This window comes from Myotis myotis, unplaced genomic scaffold (assembly GCF_014108235.1).
Source record: "Myotis myotis isolate mMyoMyo1 unplaced genomic scaffold, mMyoMyo1.p scaffold_m19_p_28, whole genome shotgun sequence".
Classification (NCBI taxonomy): Eukaryota; Metazoa; Chordata; class Mammalia; order Chiroptera; family Vespertilionidae; genus Myotis; species Myotis myotis.
In genome coordinates this window covers 3,414,149-3,435,942 of record NW_023416333.1, presented here as the reverse complement: position 1 = coordinate 3,435,942, position 21,794 = coordinate 3,414,149, and the positions used below count along the sequence as shown (strand labels likewise).

The window sequence follows — 21,794 nt, the reverse complement described above, 5'->3', positions numbered from 1 at the left end:
GGCTGTTCCCTCTGCCTAGCTTGCTGTTCCCCCAAGTAGCTCTGGGGTTTGCTCCCCCCTCCCTCCTCCAGTCTCTACTCTTCTTGCTCTTGAGGGACCTTCTCTAACCATCCCCTTAGTGCATTTTTTTTTTTTTTCCTTCCTCCCTGGGATGATTCCAATTATTTTGCAGTCTGGCCTCTACCTGTCTTTGGGCAACACTTTGCCTGTCCTGTCCACTAGGGGCACCCTCTCCCCCATAAGGGCACCCAGCACCCAGTAGGTGGTAAATAATTGGTTCAGCTGTCACCTACACTAAGCATCCTTTTCTGGACCCAGAATCCTTAAGAATACTCAACGGCCCGATAAAGCCACGTTCAAAGGACATCAGACCTTCAAACGATTAGCGTGAGCCCCACAGATGGACAGGGAATTAAAAAACAAGACAAAACACAGCCCTGACTGGTTTGGCTCAGTGGATAGAGCGTCGGCCTGCGGACTGAAGGGTCCCGGGTTCGATCCTGGTCAAGGGCATGTGCCTTGGTTGCGGGCACATCCCCAGTAGGGGGCGTGCAGGAGGCAGCTGATGGATGTTTCTCTCTCATCCATGTTTCTAACTCTCTATAAAAAAATCAATAAAATATATATTTTTCAAAAACCCCAAAAACTTCTCTTCATTCTCTGGGTGTCTGAATCAGGAATGCGACTCCACTTTCCCTAAGACTTGAATGAACTTCAACTTTGTGGCCATCCTGGCTGGCTAGCTGTTTGGGAAACCGTAGGCACCATGGGTATTTCCCCATCTATACTTGGCTGGGTTTCTGTAAGAAGCCCCTCCCCTCCTCCATCTCATGTTACAACAAAGGCCTCTAAAGGCCTTTGGGGGGGGGGGGGGGCGAGGGTGCTATGCTGTCCCCGTCCACAGAGGGGTGACTCCTTTGCCTACAGTCACCCAGTTAGAAAGTGCAGGGCTGGCTTCAGGACCACACACGGAACCACTGTGGCCTCAAGCATCTTGTCTTGAGCCCCGAGGGCTCCAGGGACTTGCAGATTTTCAGGGCTCTTCCGCACTGACAACCCGCGAAGGACACATGACATCTGCAAGTTGTGCTCCCACCTCCCTTGTTACTAACTCTCTGGGTTCGTGAATCAGCCTGTGGGTTGTCATGGTGATGGGAGGAGACCACAGAAGCTACTACAGAGATACAGGGGCGTTTAAAGCACCGGGGACAGCATGCTTCTTTCAGGGCAAACCCCACCGAGCCAGCCAGCCAGCCCGGCTTCTGATTTCCTTCTACCACCACCGGGGATCTTAAAGGAACACAGCTGCGGGGAAGGGGGACTCGGGGACCCACAGCGTGGGCCCCCTCTGGCTTCCTCGCCCACCACCAGCCCCTGCTCACCTCTGCCGCTGCAGGGACGAGGTCCTCTCGGGGACGTAGCTGGCTCCCCCGTGGTGGCTGTCGCTCCCGCTGCCTCCCCGGGCCCAGGGCAGAGCGCCACCAGCTGCCGAGGAGCCCCCAAACTGCTGGAGCTTGGAGCTGAGTTCGCTGATGATGCTGGCTTTCACGGTGGCCAAGGCGGAGGCCTGAGGCGGGGCCAGGGGCCCGGGCAGCGGCGGCGGCGGGGGCCCCGGGCCCTCCTCCCAGGGCAGCAGCTTCCGCGGCAGGGACGATGCAGACGACAAGGGCACCGGTGCGCCTTCTGGCTCCACGGCTCCCGGACCCCCAGTCACACCTGCCGTCGAGGCTCCCGAACAAGCGCTCAAGGCCAACAGCCCATCGGTTCCGGCCCCCGTCACGGAGACGGTGGGGCTCGTGGGCGTGACGGGGTCGCGGAGTCCCCCGCCGTGGCCGGGGCGCAGGCCTCCACTGGCCCCCAGAGCCCGGCCGCGGAGCTTCGAGGGAGTCATGAGCTGCGGGGGGTACGGCGGGCCGGGGGCGCCGCTCCCCCCGAAGGCCTGGCCGTCCAGGTAGGCCACGTAGGTGTCCAGCAGCTCCGGCCCACTGGCCGCCCCGGCCCCACCGCCACCCCCGCCCCCTGCGCTGCCGCCGCCGCCGCCCTCGGCCGACAGGCTGCTCAGCGTGGACGCGCTGCTGATGGTCTCCAGCGGGTGGTCGCTGCTGCTCCGGCTGTCCACCTCCTCGATCCCGGAGTCTGTGCCGGGCGGAGGGTCCGGCCCGGGCTGGGGCGCGGGGGCGGCCGGGGCGGCGGGGGCCGGCGGGCCGGGCGCAGGGGCGTCCCCCGGAGCCGCGGGGGCGCCCTGGGTCAGCGTGGCCACCTCGCTGTCGTAGGAGGTCAGGCTGGAGGCGGTGGAGTCCAGGGTGGGCGGGGCGGCAGCGACGGCGGGGGGCGCGGGCGGCAGCGGGGTGGTCGGGGTCGGGGGGTCGGGCAGGGGGTGCGGAGGCCCCGGCGTGAGGGGCGACTCGGGCTTCTCGAAGCTGTTGGAGAACTCCAGGGGCGGGGGCAGCGGCTCCACGAAGAGGAACTCGCCGTCCTCCACGTCCACGGAGGGGGCGGGCGGCGGCAGGACCAGCAGGGGGAGCCCGTTCTCCTCGCTGCCCCGCGGGGAGGTGGGCGAGGCGGGCACCGAGCGGCGCGGGCTGGGCGGCGCGACCCCCGGGCCGTCCTCCGCGGGGGGACCCCTGCCCCCCGCCCCCCCGGCCCGCGGCTGGCAGTTCTCCAGGAACCGCACGTGTAAGGGCAGCCGCTCGGGCTCCTCGGGGGCTCCGGCCCGCCAGGCCTTGCTCACCCCGGGGAGCGGGGCGGGGGGCTCCGGGCCCAGCTGCAGGAGGAGGGGCCCGACCCCGGGCGCCGTGGGCGGCAGGCGGTGCAGCAGGGAGCGCCGCGCGGCGGGCGGGCTGGCCGCCAGGGGCTTCTCCGGGCCGCCCAGCCCCGCCCGGTACCCCAGCTCCCGGCGGGCGGGGTCCGGAGGGGAGGCCCCCCAGAGGCGCAGCACGGGCTCGTGGTGCGCGTGGGGCGCGTGGTGGTGCGGGGTGGGCGGCGGGACCTCGTAGCGGGGCGACGGGGGCCGGGGAGGCGGCTGGGGGGCGCCCCCGCCCTCCGAGGACTCCTTCAGCGCCCTCTCGCGGGCCGCCAGCGCCAGCCCGAGCGGGGAGGCGGGGTCCAGGGCCTTGCCGGTCAGCGGGTGGACCAGGGGCCGCGGCGGCAGGAAGCTGGTGAAGGCGCTGCTGCCCCCGCTGCTGCCGTAGGCGCGGCTGGCGGCGCCGTAGCCCCCGTAGCCGCCGCCCCCGGCCTCCAGGCGCAGGTAGGGCTCGGCGGAGAACATGCCCTCGTCGATGGACTTGGAGTGGCGCAGCCGCGGGCCCGGGGGCGCGCCCGAGCCCAGCGCGCCGTCGCCGCCCTCCTCGTCGCCCGCGTCGGTGGAGAGGAAGAGCGTGGAGCGCCGGCGGGCCTCGCTCTGCCAGCCGCCCTCCCGGCGCGCCGCCCCGACCAGGGCCGCCCCGAACTGGCTGGTGAAGTCGAGGGTGGCCGGGCCGCTGGGCGAGGCGGGGGCGGGCGCGGGCGACGGGGAGGGCGGCGCGGGCGACGGGGACGCCGGCGCGGGGCTGGGCGCGGAGGAGGAGCCGGCCGCGGCGTCGGGCGGCGGCGGGGGCTCGGCCTCGGTGCTGCTGCCCTGGCTGCTGCGGCCGCTGCTGCTGGTGGACGGGGCCTTGATGATGATGGTGGGGATGGGGATGGAGTTCTTCTCCGACGGCGCGGCCGCGGCGGGCGGCGGCTGCGGGGACGCGGGCGACGTGGGCGAGGGCGCGGGCGGGAGGCCGCCCTTCTGCGGCTCGCCCTCCACTTTGGTCTGCTTGACCAGCGGGCCCTTGCGCCCCCGGCCCGAGCGGGCGGGCACGTACATGGCCGCGCTGGCCGCGCGCGGCGGCAGCTGGAAGTAGCGCAGCGCGGGCGCCTGGGAGGGGCCGCCGCCCGCGCCGCCGCCGTGATGCGACGGGGACGGGGCGCCCGGGGTCGGGCTGGGCCCGCCGCCCCGCCAGCCGCGCAGGCTCGGCTGCGGCCCCAGGGCCAGTCGGGGCGGGGGGTCGTCCGGGGAGCCGCCCGTCTCCATCTCGGGAGGGTGAGGGGGGTGCGCGTGGTGGTGGTGGGGCTGGGGCGGCGGCGCGTGGTGGTGGTGGTGGTGGGGCGGGTGGTGGTGCGCGGGGGGCAGGGGCCCGCTGTGGTACAGGCTCTTCTCGCGGCCGCCCAGGCGGGTGTCGGGAGGGGCGGGCCCGTCGAAGGAGGAGGGGGAGGAGGCGGGGAGGGGCCCGCCGGAGCCGGGGTTGAAGTGCCCGCCCCGGGGGGAGGGCGTGAGGCGGCCGGAGATGGAGGGGGCTGGGGGCGTGCTGTACGGGGGCTCGGGCGGGGACGTGGTGGGAGGCGGGGGGATGTCCTCCGAACCAGGCACGGACAGGCTGCGGCTGAACTTCATGCTCGGGGGCGCTAGGTAAGGCCTGTCGTCTTCGGCGGCCCCTGGGAAGACACAGAGGAGGCAGGAATGGGGCGGGTGGGGGCTCCCTGTTCCCCCATTCCGCGGAGCCACATCATCGGGAAAGTGATAATAGTAACGATGCTGTTGTTGTTGTTGATGATGATGATGACGATAACGGCGCCCATGCATGTAAGACCTTCCCACGGATTAGTCCAGAGCTGCCCCAGCCACGGTACATCCGAACCCGCTGGACACAGTAACACAGCCTGTGCGCGGCCCAACCGCAAACAGCGAAGGGAGCCAAGGGGGCTGGGGTGAGACCCAGCTGAACTTCCACCCCGGGCCAGAAGGGGGCGCCATCTCTAATTCACACAACCGCACAGTCATAGGCTGGTGGCGGTGGCTTGGGGTGAGCAAAAGTGGCTTGAGCCAGGGAGAGATACCATGTGCATTAGGTATAGATTTCTTTTCATGCAAAGGCAGACAAGAGATGCAACTGGCACATCAAACCTGGGATTTCACAGACAGAACTGCTCACGATGAAGCTACTGTTTAAGGGGGAGCTGATGTGGACCCTCAGAGGGAAGGCGGGGGTGGGTGGGTGGGTGAGTGGGTGGGAAGAGATCAACCAAAGACCTTGTATGCATATATGCATAACCCATGGACACAGACAAGAGGGTGGTGAAGGCCTGGGGTCGGGGTGGGGGGTGGAAGGGGGGCTGGTAGGGGCCAATGGGGGAAAAAGGGGGACATATGTAATACTTTCAACAATAAAGATTTAATTAAAAAAAATACAAAGATGAAAAAATAATGGTGTCTCAGCCATTAAGGACCTCAAATTGCGCACACATAAGAGCACGTGGACAAAAATGAAAACTGTAGGAATTGACAAGTGATATGACAAACATAAGATACACACATGAATGAATGAATAAATAAATAAATAAAATAAAGGAGGCTTTGGGTAGGGATGCGATGCTGTGTAGATTTGGGGTGGCGTTAGGGAAATGATGAGATGGAGGCAGGCCTCACAGATGAGAGGCACAGGCTGGTAGACTGTGGACACTGGACGTTCAGGAAAAGCTGGCTCCAATTAGCCAGCCGCCTCAGCGAAGAGTGGAGAGGCGAAGTCCTTGGCCGACTTATCCACGGCCAGGGCTGTCTTTGATCCTCTCCTGCAAGCCTCTGGCTACTCTCTCTCCCTTGACCAGTGTCCCCGCTTCATTCATTACTTCTCTGCTGGAGACTCCCACCTCTGTCTCGGGCCCAATGCTCTCCCCCGAGCTCCCTGCTCCTAGACCTGAATGCCGCATCCGCTTCGGGTCTCACTGGCATCTCGAACTCAGCAGGCCCCTAACTGAGCTCCTGACCTCCTCCTGCCCCTGGTCGCCCCCATCTCAGCAAATGGCAGCTCGGTCCTACCCCAGGGCCTTTGCACTGGCTGTGTCTGCTGCCTGGAGGGCCTCCCCTCTGGATACCTCCATGGCTCCCTGCTTCATCTCCACATTTCAGCCCAAACTTGCTCCCACCAGCACTTGTGATCTCTCTGATCATATCTACGTTTTCTGTTTTTCCATAGCACTTAGCACCTTTAACATATGGTATCATTTTCTTGTTTCTTATCCTTATAGTAGGTTGTCTGTCTTTCTATCATGTAAGCTCCAGGAGGGCAGGGCCCTTTAGTCTATTTTCTACACTGACATCTCTCCCCCTCTCCCCCAGTCTAACCTGGCATGTGGTAGGGCTCAATAAGCACATGAAGAATGAATGAATGAATAAATGAATGAATGAATGACTGGAGTCAAGTATGAGAGAGAAGGAACCAGGGGCTGTGGCGGGGGCAGTCATCTCATTTTCTAGCTGCAGAGCCCTAGGCCCAAAGAAGTGAAGTCACCTGCCCCAGGTCACACAGCTGGGATGGACAAGAGCCAGGATCCAAACCCAGGTCTGCCCAGCGGCAAAGCCGGAGTGCTTTGCCCACCTCCACGGACCTGTGGTCACGTGTGGAAGCGGAAGAGAACACTTCCAGGCCCCTTGTTTCTGCCGTGAACGGTCACCCTTGCAGCCTCCCCTTCCCGCGCCCGCGTCCCTCACACCCACGCTTCCGGTGACGGTGACGGTGCGGGTGACATACCAATAGATTTCTGCCGGAGCATAAGCCCAGGTCCTGGGGGCAGGTAGGAAGGCCGTTCATAGCTCGGCTGCGAGCGGTGGTGGGGATCGAAGCTCGACTTTGGGGTGGCCGTCGGGGAGGAGAGAGAAAAGATAGCAGAGAGAGAAGAGTCAGGGCAGGAGGATTCAGGCTCTGTACCCGGCCAGCCCCCATCCCGGCTCCCTGGCCTTAGCAGGCAGGGGGCGGGGCCTGCAGGAGGTGGAAGGGAATTCTTGTGAACGGAAAGGTTTCTGAGTCCGGGCAAAGGGGAGAAAGAAAAGAAAAGAGCGATTTTTAGTCAACCCTGTTCGCTCTGTTTCCCAGACATCCCGTACACATCTGGGTCCTTTTCTCCATTCCTGCTGCCGCCGCCCAGGCCCAAGTCACCAGCAGCCTGATGACAGCAGTAGCCTCCTCCCTTGTCCCCCCACCGCCTCTGGCCTGCTTTCCACACAAGGGCCAGAGGGACCTTTTTGTTGTTGTTATTAATCCTCACCCGAGGATATTTTTCCATTGATTTTTAGGGAGAGTGGAAGAGAGAGGGAAAGACAAGAAAGAAACATGGATGTGAGAGAAACACAGATTGGTTGCCTCCTGCATGAGCCCCGACCAGGGTCCAGGCCTGGGAGGAGCCTGCAACCAGGGTACCTGCCCTTGACCGGAATCGAACCCAGGACCCTTCAGTCTGCAGGCTGACGCTCTATCCACTGAGCCAAACCAACTAGGGCAGAGGGATCTTTTCAAAAAGTAATTCAGGCCCAGCTGATTCAGTGGTTGAGCATCGACCTATGAACCAAGTGGTGATGGTTTGATTCCCAGACGGGGCCCAGGCCCAGGCTGTGGACTCGATCCCCAGCGTGGGGCGTGCAGGAGGCAGCCGATCAATGATCCCCTCTTGATGTTTCTCTCTCTCTCTCTCTCTCTCTCTCTCTCTCTCTCTTCCTCTCTGAAATCAATTAAAAAAATATATTTAAAAAAGTAATTCAGGTCATGTTATTGCCCTGCTTAAAATCCTACAGTCACAGCCCACCTCAGCTAGGAAGAGGTCGGAATGCCCAGCCGACCCAGACCCCCTTGGCCGGGATGCCGTGCCCAACCCCAGCTGCTGTGTGCCACTTGCTTTTTGCTCTGGAGAATCACCCTCCCCCAAAGGGGGTGACCTGCCCAAGTGGTTACGTGCCCCCACTTCTGAGAGCCACCTGCAGCCAGTGACAGACTGACACGGAGGTCCAAGGCAGGATCAACACCCCAGCAAGTCACACTCCAGAGCTGTGTGTGTGTGTGTGTGTGGGGGGGGGGGGGATGGTCAGGCTGAGGCGCACTCCAGTGGGGACCAGGTCTGCTGTCCTTTGCAGCCCATTCTGCCTCCCTCACTCCATGGCAGCCCCCCTCCGCCCCCACCCCCACCCCCACCCCCACCCCTGCTTAGTTGGCATAAGAATCCCCAAGTCAGCCCTAACCGGTTTGGCTCAGTGGATAGAGCGTCGGCCTGCGGACTCAAGGGTCCCAGGTTTGATTCCAGTCGAGGGCATGTACCTTGGTTGTGGGCATATCCCCAGTAGGGAGTGTGCAGGAGGCAGCTGATCGATGTTTCTCTCTCATCGATGTTTCTAACTCTCTATCCCTCTCCCTTCCTCTCTGTAAAAAATCAATAAAATATATTAAAAAAAAGAATCCCCATGTCAGACTCCAACTATAGGAGACCCAGGCTCAGATGCCCTGTGCGATCTTGTCCCACCTGTATCTCCTCCTTGCTCACTCAGGCCCACCACGTCCCCTCCCTGCTCCCCCAGGGCCCCGAGGCCCAGCTCTGCATTGGACCTGCAGGTCCTGGGTCTTTCCTCTGCAATGACCCCCTCCTAACCCCCACAGGTGCTTCCCACCTTCACGCTCTTCACTCCACTGTCCCCTCCCAGTCACAGTCTACCGCATGTCCCCCTGTCCTGCTTTCTTCCTGGAGCTTTTCTCCATCCGAAATGGTCTCATCTGCTTGCTTACTGTCTGTCTCCCAGCCTAGAATGTCAGTTCCCTGAGGGCACCATCGATGATCCCAGTTAACAGGGTACACTGTCGAGAGCCCCTGACACGTTTAGGGGAAATGTTTTAACTTCTTTTAAAATCAGAAGGGGAGCCCTGACCGCTTTGGCTCAGTGGATAGAGCATCGGCCTGGGGACTCAAGGGTCCCAGGTTCGATTCCGGTCAAGGGCATGTACCTTGGTTGCCGGCACACCCCCAGTAGGGGGTGTGTAGGAGGCAGCTGATCGATGTTTCTCTCTCATCCATGTTTCTAACTCTCTATCCCTCTCCTTTCCTCTCTTTAAAAAATCAATAAAATATATTTAAAAATAAAATAAAATCAGAAGGGGAAAAAAGTAGAATCAACCTGGATAATATTCATCTTGGTATCAACACAGTGATAAAATACAGATTTTTAAACTTTTTTTTTTTTTAGGAGGTAGGGACTCATGAAGGCAAAATTGCTAAAGGCCCATGAAAGTCATGGATAAATCCAGCCAGTGTGGCTCAGTGGTTGAGGGTTGACCTACGAACCACAGTTCAATTCCCGTCAGGAAACATGCCCCAGTTTCAGGCTCAATCAGGCTCACTGGGGGGCGTGCAGGAGGCAGCCAATCAATGATTCTCTCTGATCACTGATGTTTCTATCTCTCTCTCCCTCTCCCTTCCTCCCTGAAATCAATTAAAAAATATATATTTTTTACAAATGTCATGGATAACTGCCCGGCCAGCGTGGCTCAGTGGTTGAGCGTTGACCTATGAACCAGGCGCTCAGGGTTCAATTCCCAGTCAGGGCACGTGCCCAGGTTGTGGGCTCAATCCCCGACGGGGGTTGGGGTGGGCCTGTAGGAGGCAGCCAATCAATGATTCTCTCTCATCATTGATGTTTCTCTCTCTCTCTCCCTCTCCCTTCCTCTCTGAAATTAAAAAAAAAAAAGTTGCCGAAACTGGTTTGGCTCAGTGGATAGAGCGTCGGCCTGCGGACTGAAAGGTCCCAGGTTCGATTCCGGTCAAGGGCATGTACCTGGGTTGCGGGCACATCCCCAGTGGGAGATGTGCAGGAGGCAGCTGATCGATGCTTCTCTCTCATCGATGTTTCTAACTTTCTGTCTCTCTCCCTTCCTCTCTATGAAAAATCAATAAAATATATTTAAAAAAAAAAAAAAAGTCATGGGTAATTGCTTGAGGATAGTGACTTTGTTGTTCCTGTTCCCCGATAAGTCCCTAAACAGGGCCTGATACTCTACAGCTTCACGTCAAATGAACAAGTGACTAAGAAAGACCCACATCAGGCACTGTTGTTTGAAAGTTTCACAACCTCTCCCTCTCCCCCTCCCCAAAATGTACATTTTCTAAGAGAATTGACCTTGCTTGACTGGTTCACTCCTACACCCCCAGGGCCCAGCAGCAGGTCTAGCACATAGTAGGTGCTCAAGAAATATTTGTAGAACGAAGGACTGAGTGGAAGTGACACAAGCTCACAACAAGACCGGGGGAGCAGCCTTAAGGCCAGATGCCAGTTCTGTGCCCCTGGACATCCACATGGGCACCCGGGCAGCCCCGGAAGGCGCCAGGAAGGGTCTCCTGAAGACATGCCTGCTTTTTTCTTTAATTTAAGTATATCTTTATTGATTTCAGAGAGGAAGGGAGAGGGGGAGAGAGAGAGATAGAAGCATGATGAGAGAGAGATTCATTGATCGGCCTCCCCCTGCATGACCCCCACTGAGGATCGAGCCTGCAACCCAGGCATGTGCCCTTGGCCAGAATAGAACCTGGGGCCCTTCAGTCCACAGGCTGACGCTCTATCCACTGAGCCAAACTGGCTAGGCAAGGCATATCTGTTTTGACTGGTTCCCCCAGTTCTCATCTCCTCTGAGCAGGGTTCTCAGCCTGCCAACTCTTCCTGACTTTGCTGCATGTTTTTCTCAGACATTCCCTTTAAGCCCTTTCTCCCTAAGCCTCAGCCCAACACCCTGCTTGGTTTTCCATCCTGTCCTGCAGCTCATAACGATCGGTGTGGCATCAGGGAGCCGAACCCCCCAAAAGAGGAGATTGTGTGGTGGTGGTGGTGGTGGTGTGTGTGTGTGTGTGTGTGTGTGAGAGAGAGAGAGAGATTGAGAGAGAGAGAGAGAGAGAGAGAGAGAGAGAGAGAGAGAGACCGTTGTTTCTGGGCAAGCCACTTTGCCGGCTGTTTTATGTGTTATGGTAAGTCCTCACTGAATCCCCAACCCTGTTCTTAGGGTTGGTTCCCCCATTCTGATGGCAGTGAAAGAGGCTATGAGTCAAGAAGAAGGTCATGTCCTACAAGGCCAGCCAGTAAGTAAGGAGGAGGTGACAGGGCCGTAGTAGGAAACAGACGGGAGTGACTAGAAAATGCTGAGGTTAAGTGAGAGGGAAGAGGGTACAAAGAGTAAAGGAAAGAGATGTGGCTGTCAGAAAGGATGCAGGGACCAGTCGGGGGCAGAAGCAGGCTGGGGAGGGCGGGCAAGAGGATGGCTGCGAGGCGGGGAGGGGAGTGCGAGAAGCATCCTGCATGAGGTGTGGGCACGGGAGGGGTGGGAGCCAGCGGGACAGGAGGGTGGGGGTGGGAAGAGAGAGAGAAGAGGAGTCACAGTGACAGAGGAAGGGTGCCCCTAACGGAAGAGGGTGCAGAGTGCAGGGAGAGGCATCGGATTTGCAAAACTGACCGGGGACACGTCGAATTGGAAGGGAGGGGCCAAATAATGGGTGAGCTTGAGTCGTGAGGGGTCAGCGTGGCCCAGGAGATGCCGGACAGACAGAGGAGCCACAACAGCCTCTGAGGGTGCGCAGTGACGGCTGGAGGGGCGGACTGACTCCAGGTGGGACAGGCTGACCTCCCCATCAACAAACCAACAACCAGGCAGCACCCTCTCCCACGCGCGGAGGGGACAGCCAATCAGGATGCGCCTGGTGGGCGTGACGTCACCAGCTGCCGGGCAGACTCCTCCCCAGCGAGTGGTCCAGGGGCCCAGCCTCCTCCTGTGCCACCTCGCGGGTGGGTGCTGCCTCAGGGGCCGGAGGCTGAGGATGGGCTAGCCCAGTGGTCGGCAAACTCATTAGCCAACGGAGCCAAATATCAACAGGACAACGATTGGAATTTCTTTGAGAGCCAAGTTTTTTAAACTTAAACTGTATAGGTAGGAACATTGTTATTAACTTCATTAGGGTGCTCCTAAGCTGGCCTTTGCTAAAACCGTCCTCAATCTGATTGAGGTACGTTCGCTGAGGTCGACCCCTTCCGACTCTCCCATCCACACTCGTCTTGTTTCAGATAGACGAGTGCGGATGGGAGAGTTGGAAGGGGTCGACCTCAGCGAACGTACCTCAAAACAATGTACCTCCCCCGAGCTGTGTATGCCGGGGCCCGCCTGAGCCGCATCTCCCCTCGACCGACCGGACCGACCACCCCCCCACTTCTTCTAACGCCACTTCTTCAAAATAGGCTCGCCCTGGCCGAAAACCGACTTCTGCTCGTGGGCCACGAAGTTTCAATCGCAGTGTACGTGCACGCCCGCACGTGGTATTTTGTGGAAGAGCCACACTCAAGGGGCCAAAGAGCCGCATGTGGCTCGCGAGCCGCGGTTTGCCGACCACTGGGCTAGGCAATTCGCGCCATGGAGACAGCCCCTGGGAAGGGGTCAGGGGAGAGAGAATGGAGGGGGAGACAGATGGAGAGACAGATAGAGAGATGGGAAAAGAGAGATGGGGGAGACAGAGGCTCAGGTCCAGAGAGGGGACAGACAGCGATGGGAAGGCAAATCGACCCGTGAGCAGGGAGAGAAAGTCAGGCCTGAGAGGCCCTGGAATGGAGTGGCTGCAGCGGCCCCGGGGGAGACAGAGGCAGAGCATGCAACCGAGAGGGTGTGATAAAATGACTGGAGGGCCCAGCCGGCGGGGCTCAGTGGCTGAGCGTGAACCTACGGACCAGGGGGTCACGGTTTGATTCCCATGCCCGAGTTTTGGGCTCGATCCCCAGGGGGGTCAGGCAGGAGGCGGCCGATTGATGACTGTCTCTCATCATGGATGTTTCTCTCTCTCTCTCCCTCTCCCTTCCTCTCTGATATCAGTAAAAATGTCTTTTCAAAAAATTATCAGAGGGAATCCGAGTCCAGAGAAAGGCTGAAACCTGCACCCATACAAATACGGGGGGAGAGAGGATGGACAGGGGACCCTGGGTGGGGGAGGGGTCAGTGAGCAGGAAGCAGAAACAGTTGTCCAGAAAGCCAAAGCCACGCAGAGCGGGGGGACAGACAGATGGACGGCAGAGCCCTGGAGGGGAGGAGACAGAGCCCAAGAGGCGCCCTGGCCTGCGGTGGACCGGCCTGGGGTCTGCGCCCTCACTGCCGGCACCCGCGGGCCTCCCTGGGCCCTGTGGGGCTCTGTCTTTCAGGGAGGCTGACATCTCCCAGTGCTTAAGTTGGTAAACAGTGGCGTCTTGGACAATATTTTGCTCTTGCTCGCAGCTGTGCAGGTCCGAGAAAAGAGGCCTCAGGCCCTCGCTGGTTTGGCTCAGTGGCTAGAGCGTCAGCCTGAGGACTGACGGGCCCCAGGTTGGATTCCAGTCAAGGGCACATGCCCAGGTTGTGGGCTCCATCCCCAAGAGAGGACGTGCAGGAGGCAGCCGATCAATGATGCTCTCACACCATTGATGTTTCTATCTCTCCCTCTCTTTTCCTTTCTGAAATCAATTTTAAAATTTATATATATATATATATATATATATATATATATATATATATATTTAAAGAGGCCACACTGCCCACCTTTCCCCTCTGGTCCAGTGCAGGGGGCGTCCAAGTGGGAGACTGAAGAGGAGACAGAAGCTGAAACGAATGGGAGATGGAGACACAGAGGACAAGACCACAGACCGAGAGAGAGGACTCAGGGTGAGAAAGATCAGGGAGGCTGGTGGGAAGGGAAAGAGAGAGCCGCAATGTGAGAGGGAGGGTCCAGGGACAGGCCCCAGGAGGGAGAGAGGAAAAGGGGAGGTCCGGCTGGGAGGGAAGGGAGGCCCCAAGGAAGACTCAGGTGAGGGGCGAGGGGCGGGCAGCTGGTGTTATTACTGGCAGGGGTTTGGTCCTCCCTGGGGGTGTCTTTGGCGCTCAGACGTGAAGTCTTGAGGGCCAGGGTTTTGTCTCTCCTGTAACCACGGTTCTCACACAGGGAGGGGGTGGCACCCTGGCTGCCTGGCACTTCGTGAGTCGCTGAGTAAATGCCCTGATCTGTTACTGGAGACTTCGCACTGAGCCTGATATGCTACTGTGGGGTCTCTGGGGGTGCATGAGTCAGCGCCTGCTGTACTAGGAGTTGATCTTATTCAATCCTCGTTAAGAACCAGCGGGACCGGCTTTAGTCCCATTTTACAGAACGGTAGACTGAGGCGCGGAGAAATTACATGGCCTGGTCCAAGTAAGTCAGAGGAGTCGGGATGCGAAGGCAGGTCTGCATGGCTCTACAGCGGCCCATGCTGTGAGTCTTACACTGACCTTGGTGGGGAGTGGGCACGGAAGACGACCCTAATAGCCCACGGATCTCAAATTCCTTGGGCAACCAAGGATGGACGTGCAGTGAGGACCTACTGCACCCAGGGCGGCCTGCCAAGCCCTGAGAAGTGGCCCAGGACCCTCTGGCTCTAAATCTGGGGTGCACGAGTCACAGTGGGGTCCCCATTTCTAAATCTGAGAAATTCTAACAGTCTGGGTACAAAATGTCCCACCTGCACTTGGTTCTTGTAAAAGTACCAGAGCCTCTAGAATAGCAGTCAAACCCTTAGTAGGGGCTGTGGACAGACTTCAGGGGGCCTATGCACTTGGACGGGAGAAAAACTACATCTTTATTTTTTTCATTATCCTGCCATTAAAATGCTCAGTGGTTGAGCGTTGAACCAGGAACCAAGAGACTTCGCTGGTTCAATTCCCAGTCAGGGCACAGGCCCCGGCTGTGGGCTTGATCCCCAGTAGGGGGTGTGCAGGAGGCAGCCAATCGATGATGTTCCTCTCTCATCCCTCTCCCTTCCTCTCTCTCTGAAAAGTCAATAAAAACATATTTTTAAAAAAATGCAACATTTCCTCAATGAGAAATGCAGGCCGCAAACCATGCTAGCGTTAGCAAGACCCAACAGAAATCACGGATATTACCAGATCCCATCGCAGTGGCTACAATTTCTCAAAACAGTGTTTTATGCTGCTCTGTCTTTGAGGTTAGAGCCATGGTCGGCAAACTGCGGCTCGAGAGCCACATGCGGCTCTTTGGCCCCTTGAGTGTGGCTCTTCCTAAGCCTTAGGAGTACCCTAATTAAGTTAATAACAATGTACCTGCCTATATAGTTTAAGTTTAAAAAAATTGGCTCTCAAAAGAAATGTCAGTCGTTGTACTGTTGATATTTGGCTCTGTTGACTCATGAGCTGGCCGACCACTGGGTTGGAGCATAAGGCCCGCCACCAGATCCTGCTGGCTAACGTCGTGACAAAAAGGGCACTGATATGACTATATCATCAATGTGCTTTTTCAAAATATTTTGATAACTGCACTTCAGGGTAACTGGCTTCTTTTGTTACCTTATGTATTTTATCGTATGCTTTTGTTAACCCTTAGCAGAGGATATTTTTTTCCATTGATTTTTAGAGAGAGTAGAAGGGAGGGGGAAAGACAGAGAGAAACACTGATGTGAGAGAGACGCATCAATTGGTTGCCTCCCACACTCATCCAGACCAGGGCCAGGGATCGAGCCTGCAACCGAGGCACATGCCCTGGACAGGAACGAAACCTGCGACCCTTCAGTTTAAGGACTAACACTCTAACCACTGAGCAACCAGCTAGGACTCATATGCCTTTATCAGCATCATTCACAGCACTATGTTAAAGGGGACCATGGCTCCGCCCCCCAGGTGGTGGGTATGGCCTGTGAGAAGAGGGGTTCAGGGGTCAGGGACAGAGAGCAGGGCCTGGGTCCAGAAGAAAAAAGTGCAAAGAGCGAGGCAGGGCGGGGTGTGACCTCAGGCGGGTGGGGGGAGGGTCTGGCGGGGAATGTGCTCCCATGGAGGGGCGCAGCTCAGTGGGGATCACAGCCAGGGAGGGACCAGCAGGCCCCCCGAGGAGAAGAAGCAGGGCTGAGGGCGGTGGCTGGACCATGGATCCAGTGGCCTGACTGCCCGGGTTGAAATCGGGCTCCCTCTCTGAGCCTCCGTGTTGGTCCCCTCTGTCAATGGGCTACCCTGCCCTCACAGGATGCTTCTGAGCAGGAATGCATGCCACAACCCATGTAAACCGTAGCGTCCCACATACAACCCACACCCGCCCCAGTCGGCCTCCCGCGCAGGGAAAAGCAGGCAGGGCCAAGACCGAGATCGCAATGAATATTTCAGTCATGACCACTTGTTGAGCACCTAGTACGTGCTGGGCCTGTGCCAGGGGGATCTCCATCATGATCGACTCATCTTCCTGAGACCTTCGAGGTGGGACAGAGACGGGCAGGAGAGAGTGAGCATGAGGAGCAGGAACAGACAGCGGGGACCAGAGGCGGGTCTGGGGGAGGCGGGCAGAGTAGGAGGAAGAGGGTGGGCAGAGAGGAGAGGAGACCCCGGAGGGGGGTGGAAGGAGTGGGCCCCAGGACGTGTTTGCAAGGATAGGGATGGCGGCTCCAGGTTGGCGTGTGCGCCCGTCCAGACTCCTTCCCCCAGGACCCCGGTTCCCCACACCCCACGCCTACCTCGGTGGCAAAGAAGCCTTTGGGCCGGTGTTTGCCCAGGGAGGCCAGGCCCCCGGGCCCAGGGCTCTCGCTTGCACTGATGGTCTGCTGAGCTGCCGCCAGAATTTCGTCCAGTTTGTCTGGGGGAAGGCAGAGAGGGGCGGGACACGGCGAAATGAAGATGCTTTGGCCCCCGAGCAGAGACCCGGCAGCCTGGAGCCCACGGGGCGGCTCCCGAGAACCGGGAAAGACCACCTATCTCCACCCTGGGGGGCAGGCAGCCCCAGTGGAGACACAGTCTCCAGCCCCGCGGGGGGACCCAGCCATGGGGAGGCGTGAGGGCCGCGAACAAGCCGGCCATCCTGGAAGGTGGCAGCTTAGACGTGAGAAGGGGGGCCAGGCTGGGTGTGAGGGTGGTCAGCGGGCGGGTGAGGGACACAGTGGACACGGCGCCGCAGGGGGCACGGGACCCGGGGAGCGGGGTGGGCCACTTACTGAGCGCCATCTGGTACACGGTCCGCTTTTTCTCCATGCTGGGCACGGGCGCCGGCTGCTGCTCATACTCTGTGGGCAAAGGAGGCGGCTGTGGCCCAGGGGCACCCCGGGGGGCGGGGCGGAGCGCTCAGGGGGGCCCGTGGGCGTGGCCCGCGGGTTGGGGGCCCTGTGGGCGTGGCGCAGGCGCGAGTGGGGCAGTGAGGGGCCGGGGCGGGGAGGGGTCGGGATGGGGGCCCTCCCGCCAGTCCTGTGCCCACTCACCACTCTTCTTCTTCCAGGGGGAGACTAGCCCGGGGGAGAGGCAGTAGAGGAGCCAAGAGTTAGGACTTCAGGGGGAGGCGAGGGGCCCCCTGTCTGGATCGCCCGCCTCCCGCGTGGCCCCGGGGCGGGGCTGTCAGCTGTCTGACCGGCCCCTGTCAGTGGAACTCGGACCCCTGCAGGTCCACGCTGCCTGGAGGGCGGGGGCTGCCCTCCTTTCTGTGCGTTGAGGGTGGGGGGTCGGGGGAGGGAGGCAGCTGGTGGCAGGTCGCGGAGGACAGGGGTGGGACCGATGGAGAGGGGCCCGGGCAGGAAACGGACTCGCCGCGTGGGACACACAGACCCCGACAGAGAAACAGATGCAAGAGGACAGAGAAAAGTCGACTCTCAGACGCCCCTTTCCCAGCGACACACACGCAGGCCAGAGAGGCTCTGGCCCGGGGACGGGGACAGGAGGAGGACGAGGAGCCCTGGTCACTAACGACACTAACAGACTCGAGGACGCCCGCCCCCTCTGCCCTCGCCCTCACGCTGGGCCCTGGCAGCCCCGCAGGCTCACCCATCTCCTCCAGCTCTGAGGTCATGGACTTGGAACGCAGGGAGATGGCTGGGGGCGGGAGCCGCTTAGCCTGCTGGGGTGCTAAAAAGGGGACGGTCGGTCGGTCGGGGTCCGGCCTCGGCACCGCGGGGAGAAGCCCCGTGACCCCCCAGCCACACCGCGGCGCTCCCGGAGCTCAGAGACTCGCCACCAGCAGCGGCGAGGAGACCTCCCTGCCTCAGTTTCTCCCCGGAAGGGCTGTGTGGCCAGACAGCCTCGAGGAAGGGAAGGCTGGGGCTGGGAGGGCTCCTGAGAGTCGGTCTGGCGGCAGCTGGGCCTGGCTGTGCAGCCCGGGAGGCTCACCTTTCTTGTGGACGGCCTCGTCCATGTCCGGGTGCCGGGTGACCATCACCACCTTCACCATCAGCGTGTTGCCCCCCTGGCGGATCATGTTCACCACCTGGCGGTGGCCCACCTTCACCACATTCTGCCCGTTCACCTGTGGCACAGACACCCCCCCAAGCGCGCCCAGGAGGTGAGGGAAGGGTGCTTTCCGCCTCAGGGTCCCCTGGAGGTGACCCTGGGGGGCTCTCCTCCCTCCCTCGGACCCTCCTGTCCTAGCGAGGCCCCACCTCCCTGTTCCTGTAACTCCCCTGACCTCTGGGCTGTGGGAGGGACTGAGCCCACCCCATGCACCCCCTCTCTTCCTCTTTGTCCCACTCACATTGAGAGAGAGAGAGAGAGAGAGAGAGAGAGAGAGAACGTGCCCATGCTGGGGGCACCATTTGAGATACTTCAGAGAGGCCTTCGGATTAAATCCATGAAGAAAGCAGAGGCTGGGCAGCCCGGTGCCAAAGGAGAAGCTGGACCTGGGCAGCCAGGTCCCGGTGTGGATCCCAAGGGGCCCCGAGATTTGTCACCAGGGCCCCAGGGAAGAGAGGGGTGTCCGGGGCAGGTGCGCCAGGGGCTGGGGCCGGGACTCACCTCGATGAGGAAGTCGCCCATGCGCAGTCCCGCGCGCCATGCCACGCCGCCCTCGTCCACCGACTCCAGATACTGCAGGGCCGGGAAGGCCGGGGTGGGGGTGAACTCCTCGATGGGGGTCTGCGCTGCAGATGGGAGGAGCCGGCGGGGTCGGAGGGGAGGGGAGGGGGTGGAGAGGCCGAGCAGGGGATGGGGCTCAGACCCAAGTCACGGAGGCGGCTGCGCCGTGGCTGAGGGACCAGCACCCTGGGGCTGGGGTGGGGGTTGTGGGCGGGCTGGGGTCCCTCCCCCTGGCCGTCCCCCAGCCCCTCCCGGCCGGCCGGCACTCACCCTTGGCCCCCCGGAGCACGAACCCAAACCCCTCGCTGTCCTTCTTCTGCAGCAGGACCGTCTTCTCCTTAATGATGTAATCGCTGGTGGGGCGGGCGGGAGGGGCGGGGGCAGGGCGGGTGGAGAAGGGATCATGAGGCTCGGAGGCCGGCCCCACGGGCACCCCAGTGGCCCAGGGCCCGGCTCCAGGACCATTCATCCCACCTCGGCTCCTCCTCACCCACTCCGAGCGGCAGCGTCTGCTCCTGCGCGCACGGCGTCGCTCACAGGCCTCCCCCGCAGAGCCCGGGTGCCTGCTCTCCCACTCACTCGTTCCTCATTCATCCACCCGAGATGCAGCCACCCATCCATTCAGCAAGCGGCTCCCAAGCCCACTGTGCGCCAGGGACGGGGAGGTACACCGCCGGGTCCCCAGAGGGCCTGGCTCGAACCCCCCTGCCAGCCACTTCCTGTCTGTGACCTTGAGCCTGGACTTTCACCTTTCGGATCTTCAGTTTCCTCATTTTTTATTTTTTATTTTTAAAATATGTTTTATTGATTTCTTACAGAGAGGAAGGGAAAGGGATAGAGAGTTAGAAACATCGATGAGAAACACCGATCAGCTGCCTCCTGCACACCCCCCACTGAGGATGTGCTTGCAACCAAGGTACATGCCCCGGACTGGAATCGAACCCGGGACCCCTCAGTCCACAGGCCAACGCTCCATCCACTGAGCCAAACCAGTTAGAGCTCCTCATTTTTAAAAAAATATATATTGACTTCAGAGAGGACGGGAAAGGGAGAGAGAAATAGAAACATCAGTGATAATAGAGAATCATTGATCGGCTGCCTCCTGCACGCCCCACATTGGGATCCGAGCCCACAACCCGGGCATGTGCCCTTGACCAGGAATTGAACCGTGACCTCCTGGTTATAGGTCGATGCTCAACCACAGAACCACGCCGGCCGGGCATCTGTCACGGCAGGCTCTACCTGCCGTGTTGCCGTGGCAGCGAAGTCCCTATAGTATTCAGCACAGCGCCCAGCACATCAACACGCTCAGTGGAATGCTTCCGCTTCTCCGGTCCAGTCTTTAAGTCAAGAGGACACGTGTACTTCAGTGATGCCTCTCCCAACTCCTTGGCTATGTATGTACACGTACGTCCTACAGCAACGCCTGCCCGGGTCCGCACGCCCACTGTGACGTTGCTGATTCGGCACTGCCCAATAAATATGGTGGCCGCTAGCTGCGTGTGGCGATTTATACGCAAATGAATTAAAAGTTAAATCGAACCCTTCAGTCCCTCAGTCTCACTAGCTACATTTCAGCGTGAGGCCGGTGGCTACCACGCTGGACAGATGCAGGCCATTTCCTGGCCGCAGAAGGTTCCGGTGGACAGCGGGGCGTCTCTGTTCCCTGGTATGTCTCCAGTGTACCGCCTGCGCCCAGCCGGTGGGTTCTAGCAAAATGCAAATTCCCCGTGAGTGTGGGGGTGGGTCTCAGCAAGGCCCCAAGGCCTGCTCGCATGTTTAGGTAATGCTCACCTGCCCGGGAAACGCAAACTTATTCCGTGTATCTCGGCACCCGCCCGCCCGGGCTCGCTCAGATCCGACCCCCAAGCCTCGATGTCACGCGTGCACCTCAACGTTACACTCCCGTTCTGTTCCAGGCACCCCGGGATGCCACAGGCACAGCCAAACACCCTGGCTCCAACCGCACTCCGAGAATTCCAAGGCAAGCAGAACGCATGGCCGGCTGCACCCCAGCATCCAGCACTCCTGTGTGGGACCCCCCCCCCGCCCCCCGCCAGCGCACACGCAGACCCCCCCGCGCCTCCCTGTGATCTCCACCGGCCTCAGCACGTACTAAGAATAGCGCATGTGCTCCCTGCGCACACCAATTACCTGCCTACACAGTCGGCTGAACAGCCCCCCATGAGTACGTCAGTATATTTCAGTGGCAGCCCCACACATCCCAGTACGCACTGATCATAACGCCCCTCACTGTGCTCTCAGTATATTCCCACAGCACGCCCCCTGAGCACGTCCCAGCACACACCAGCATACAGAACGCGCTCCTCCTGTGTTTTGATACCCACCCGCCCCCCCCAACCACACAAGCACCCCTTACACTCTCATGATCCCCAAGACTTCCACCTTCAAATCCCTACGTTTGTACCACAGCGTGTGCGGGCACGCCAGCCCCCCTCCACCCACAGCACGTGTGTGTACAGGTAGACTCGCCCCAGCGACCGCCCTCGCTCAGGTTCACAGGGTCCATCCAGCACCTATGCCCTCACCACACCCACCATGCCTCCCTGACTTCCTGTTCGGGCCTTTTATCTGCCACCTTTGCTGCTGGGAGGAGGGGGTGTGGGAAGAGGAGGGGGGAGGGGTTGAAAGGAGTGAAGGGGGTGGAGGGACGAATGGGAGGGGGGAAAGGAGGCCAAGGAGACTCAAACAGCGAACAGGGAGTGGACAGGGCCAACAGGAATAGGTTGAGAGGCCAGAGCTGCCTGCTCCTTACCATGCAGGCACCCTGTGATGCCCTTGTCCCCACCGCACACCCTGACACCCTCCTCTGAGCCCTGCTGCCCTGGCTACCCCCCCCCACATCCCTTCCAGGTCTCCAGGGCCCCCCAGTGGCCAGCAGTGCCCTTCGGCTCTCCTTTATGTCTCACAGCCACAAACCCCAAGTTCCCCATGTGCTCCCCCTGCCCCTGGAATCTCTCTTTCACCTCCAGGCTATCCTGACCGACCCCCCTCCGTACACAAGCCTTCCCCCACACACCCCAGCCTCCAATATAATGCAAGGAACCCCCCCCCCCCATGCCCAGTGCACGCCAAGAAGCAGTGCTGGCTGTGTGCAAGGCGGTGCGTCGAGCCCTCACAAGCGAAATAACTCACTGTCTCCACAGC

At 60.1% G+C, this 21,794-nt stretch overlaps 1 protein-coding gene across 2 annotated transcripts in view; it reads right to left on the bottom strand.

Moving 5' to 3' along the window:
- Positions 1–21,794, bottom strand: part of SHANK1 (SH3 and multiple ankyrin repeat domains 1) — a 52,593-nt gene that overhangs the window by 3,517 nt on the left and 27,282 nt on the right. Inside the window, exons 15-23 of one of the 2 annotated variants that reach the window (XM_036296209.1) lie at positions 18,897–18,979; positions 18,567–18,691; positions 17,946–18,081; positions 17,604–17,684; positions 17,048–17,071; positions 16,787–16,855; positions 16,313–16,431; positions 6,549–6,645; positions 1,383–4,455 (exon numbers count right to left, since the gene is read on the bottom strand). In XM_036296209.1, coding sequence (XP_036152102.1) covers positions 1,383–4,455; positions 6,549–6,645; positions 16,313–16,431; positions 16,787–16,855; positions 17,048–17,071; positions 17,604–17,684; positions 17,946–18,081; positions 18,567–18,691; positions 18,897–18,979 — 3,807 coding nt within the window. The remainder of the gene's footprint in view (positions 1–1,382; positions 4,456–6,548; positions 6,646–16,312; positions 16,432–16,786; positions 16,856–17,047; positions 17,072–17,603; positions 17,685–17,945; positions 18,082–18,566; positions 18,692–18,896; positions 18,980–21,794) is intronic. The other variant, XM_036296210.1, reaches the window with a different exon arrangement.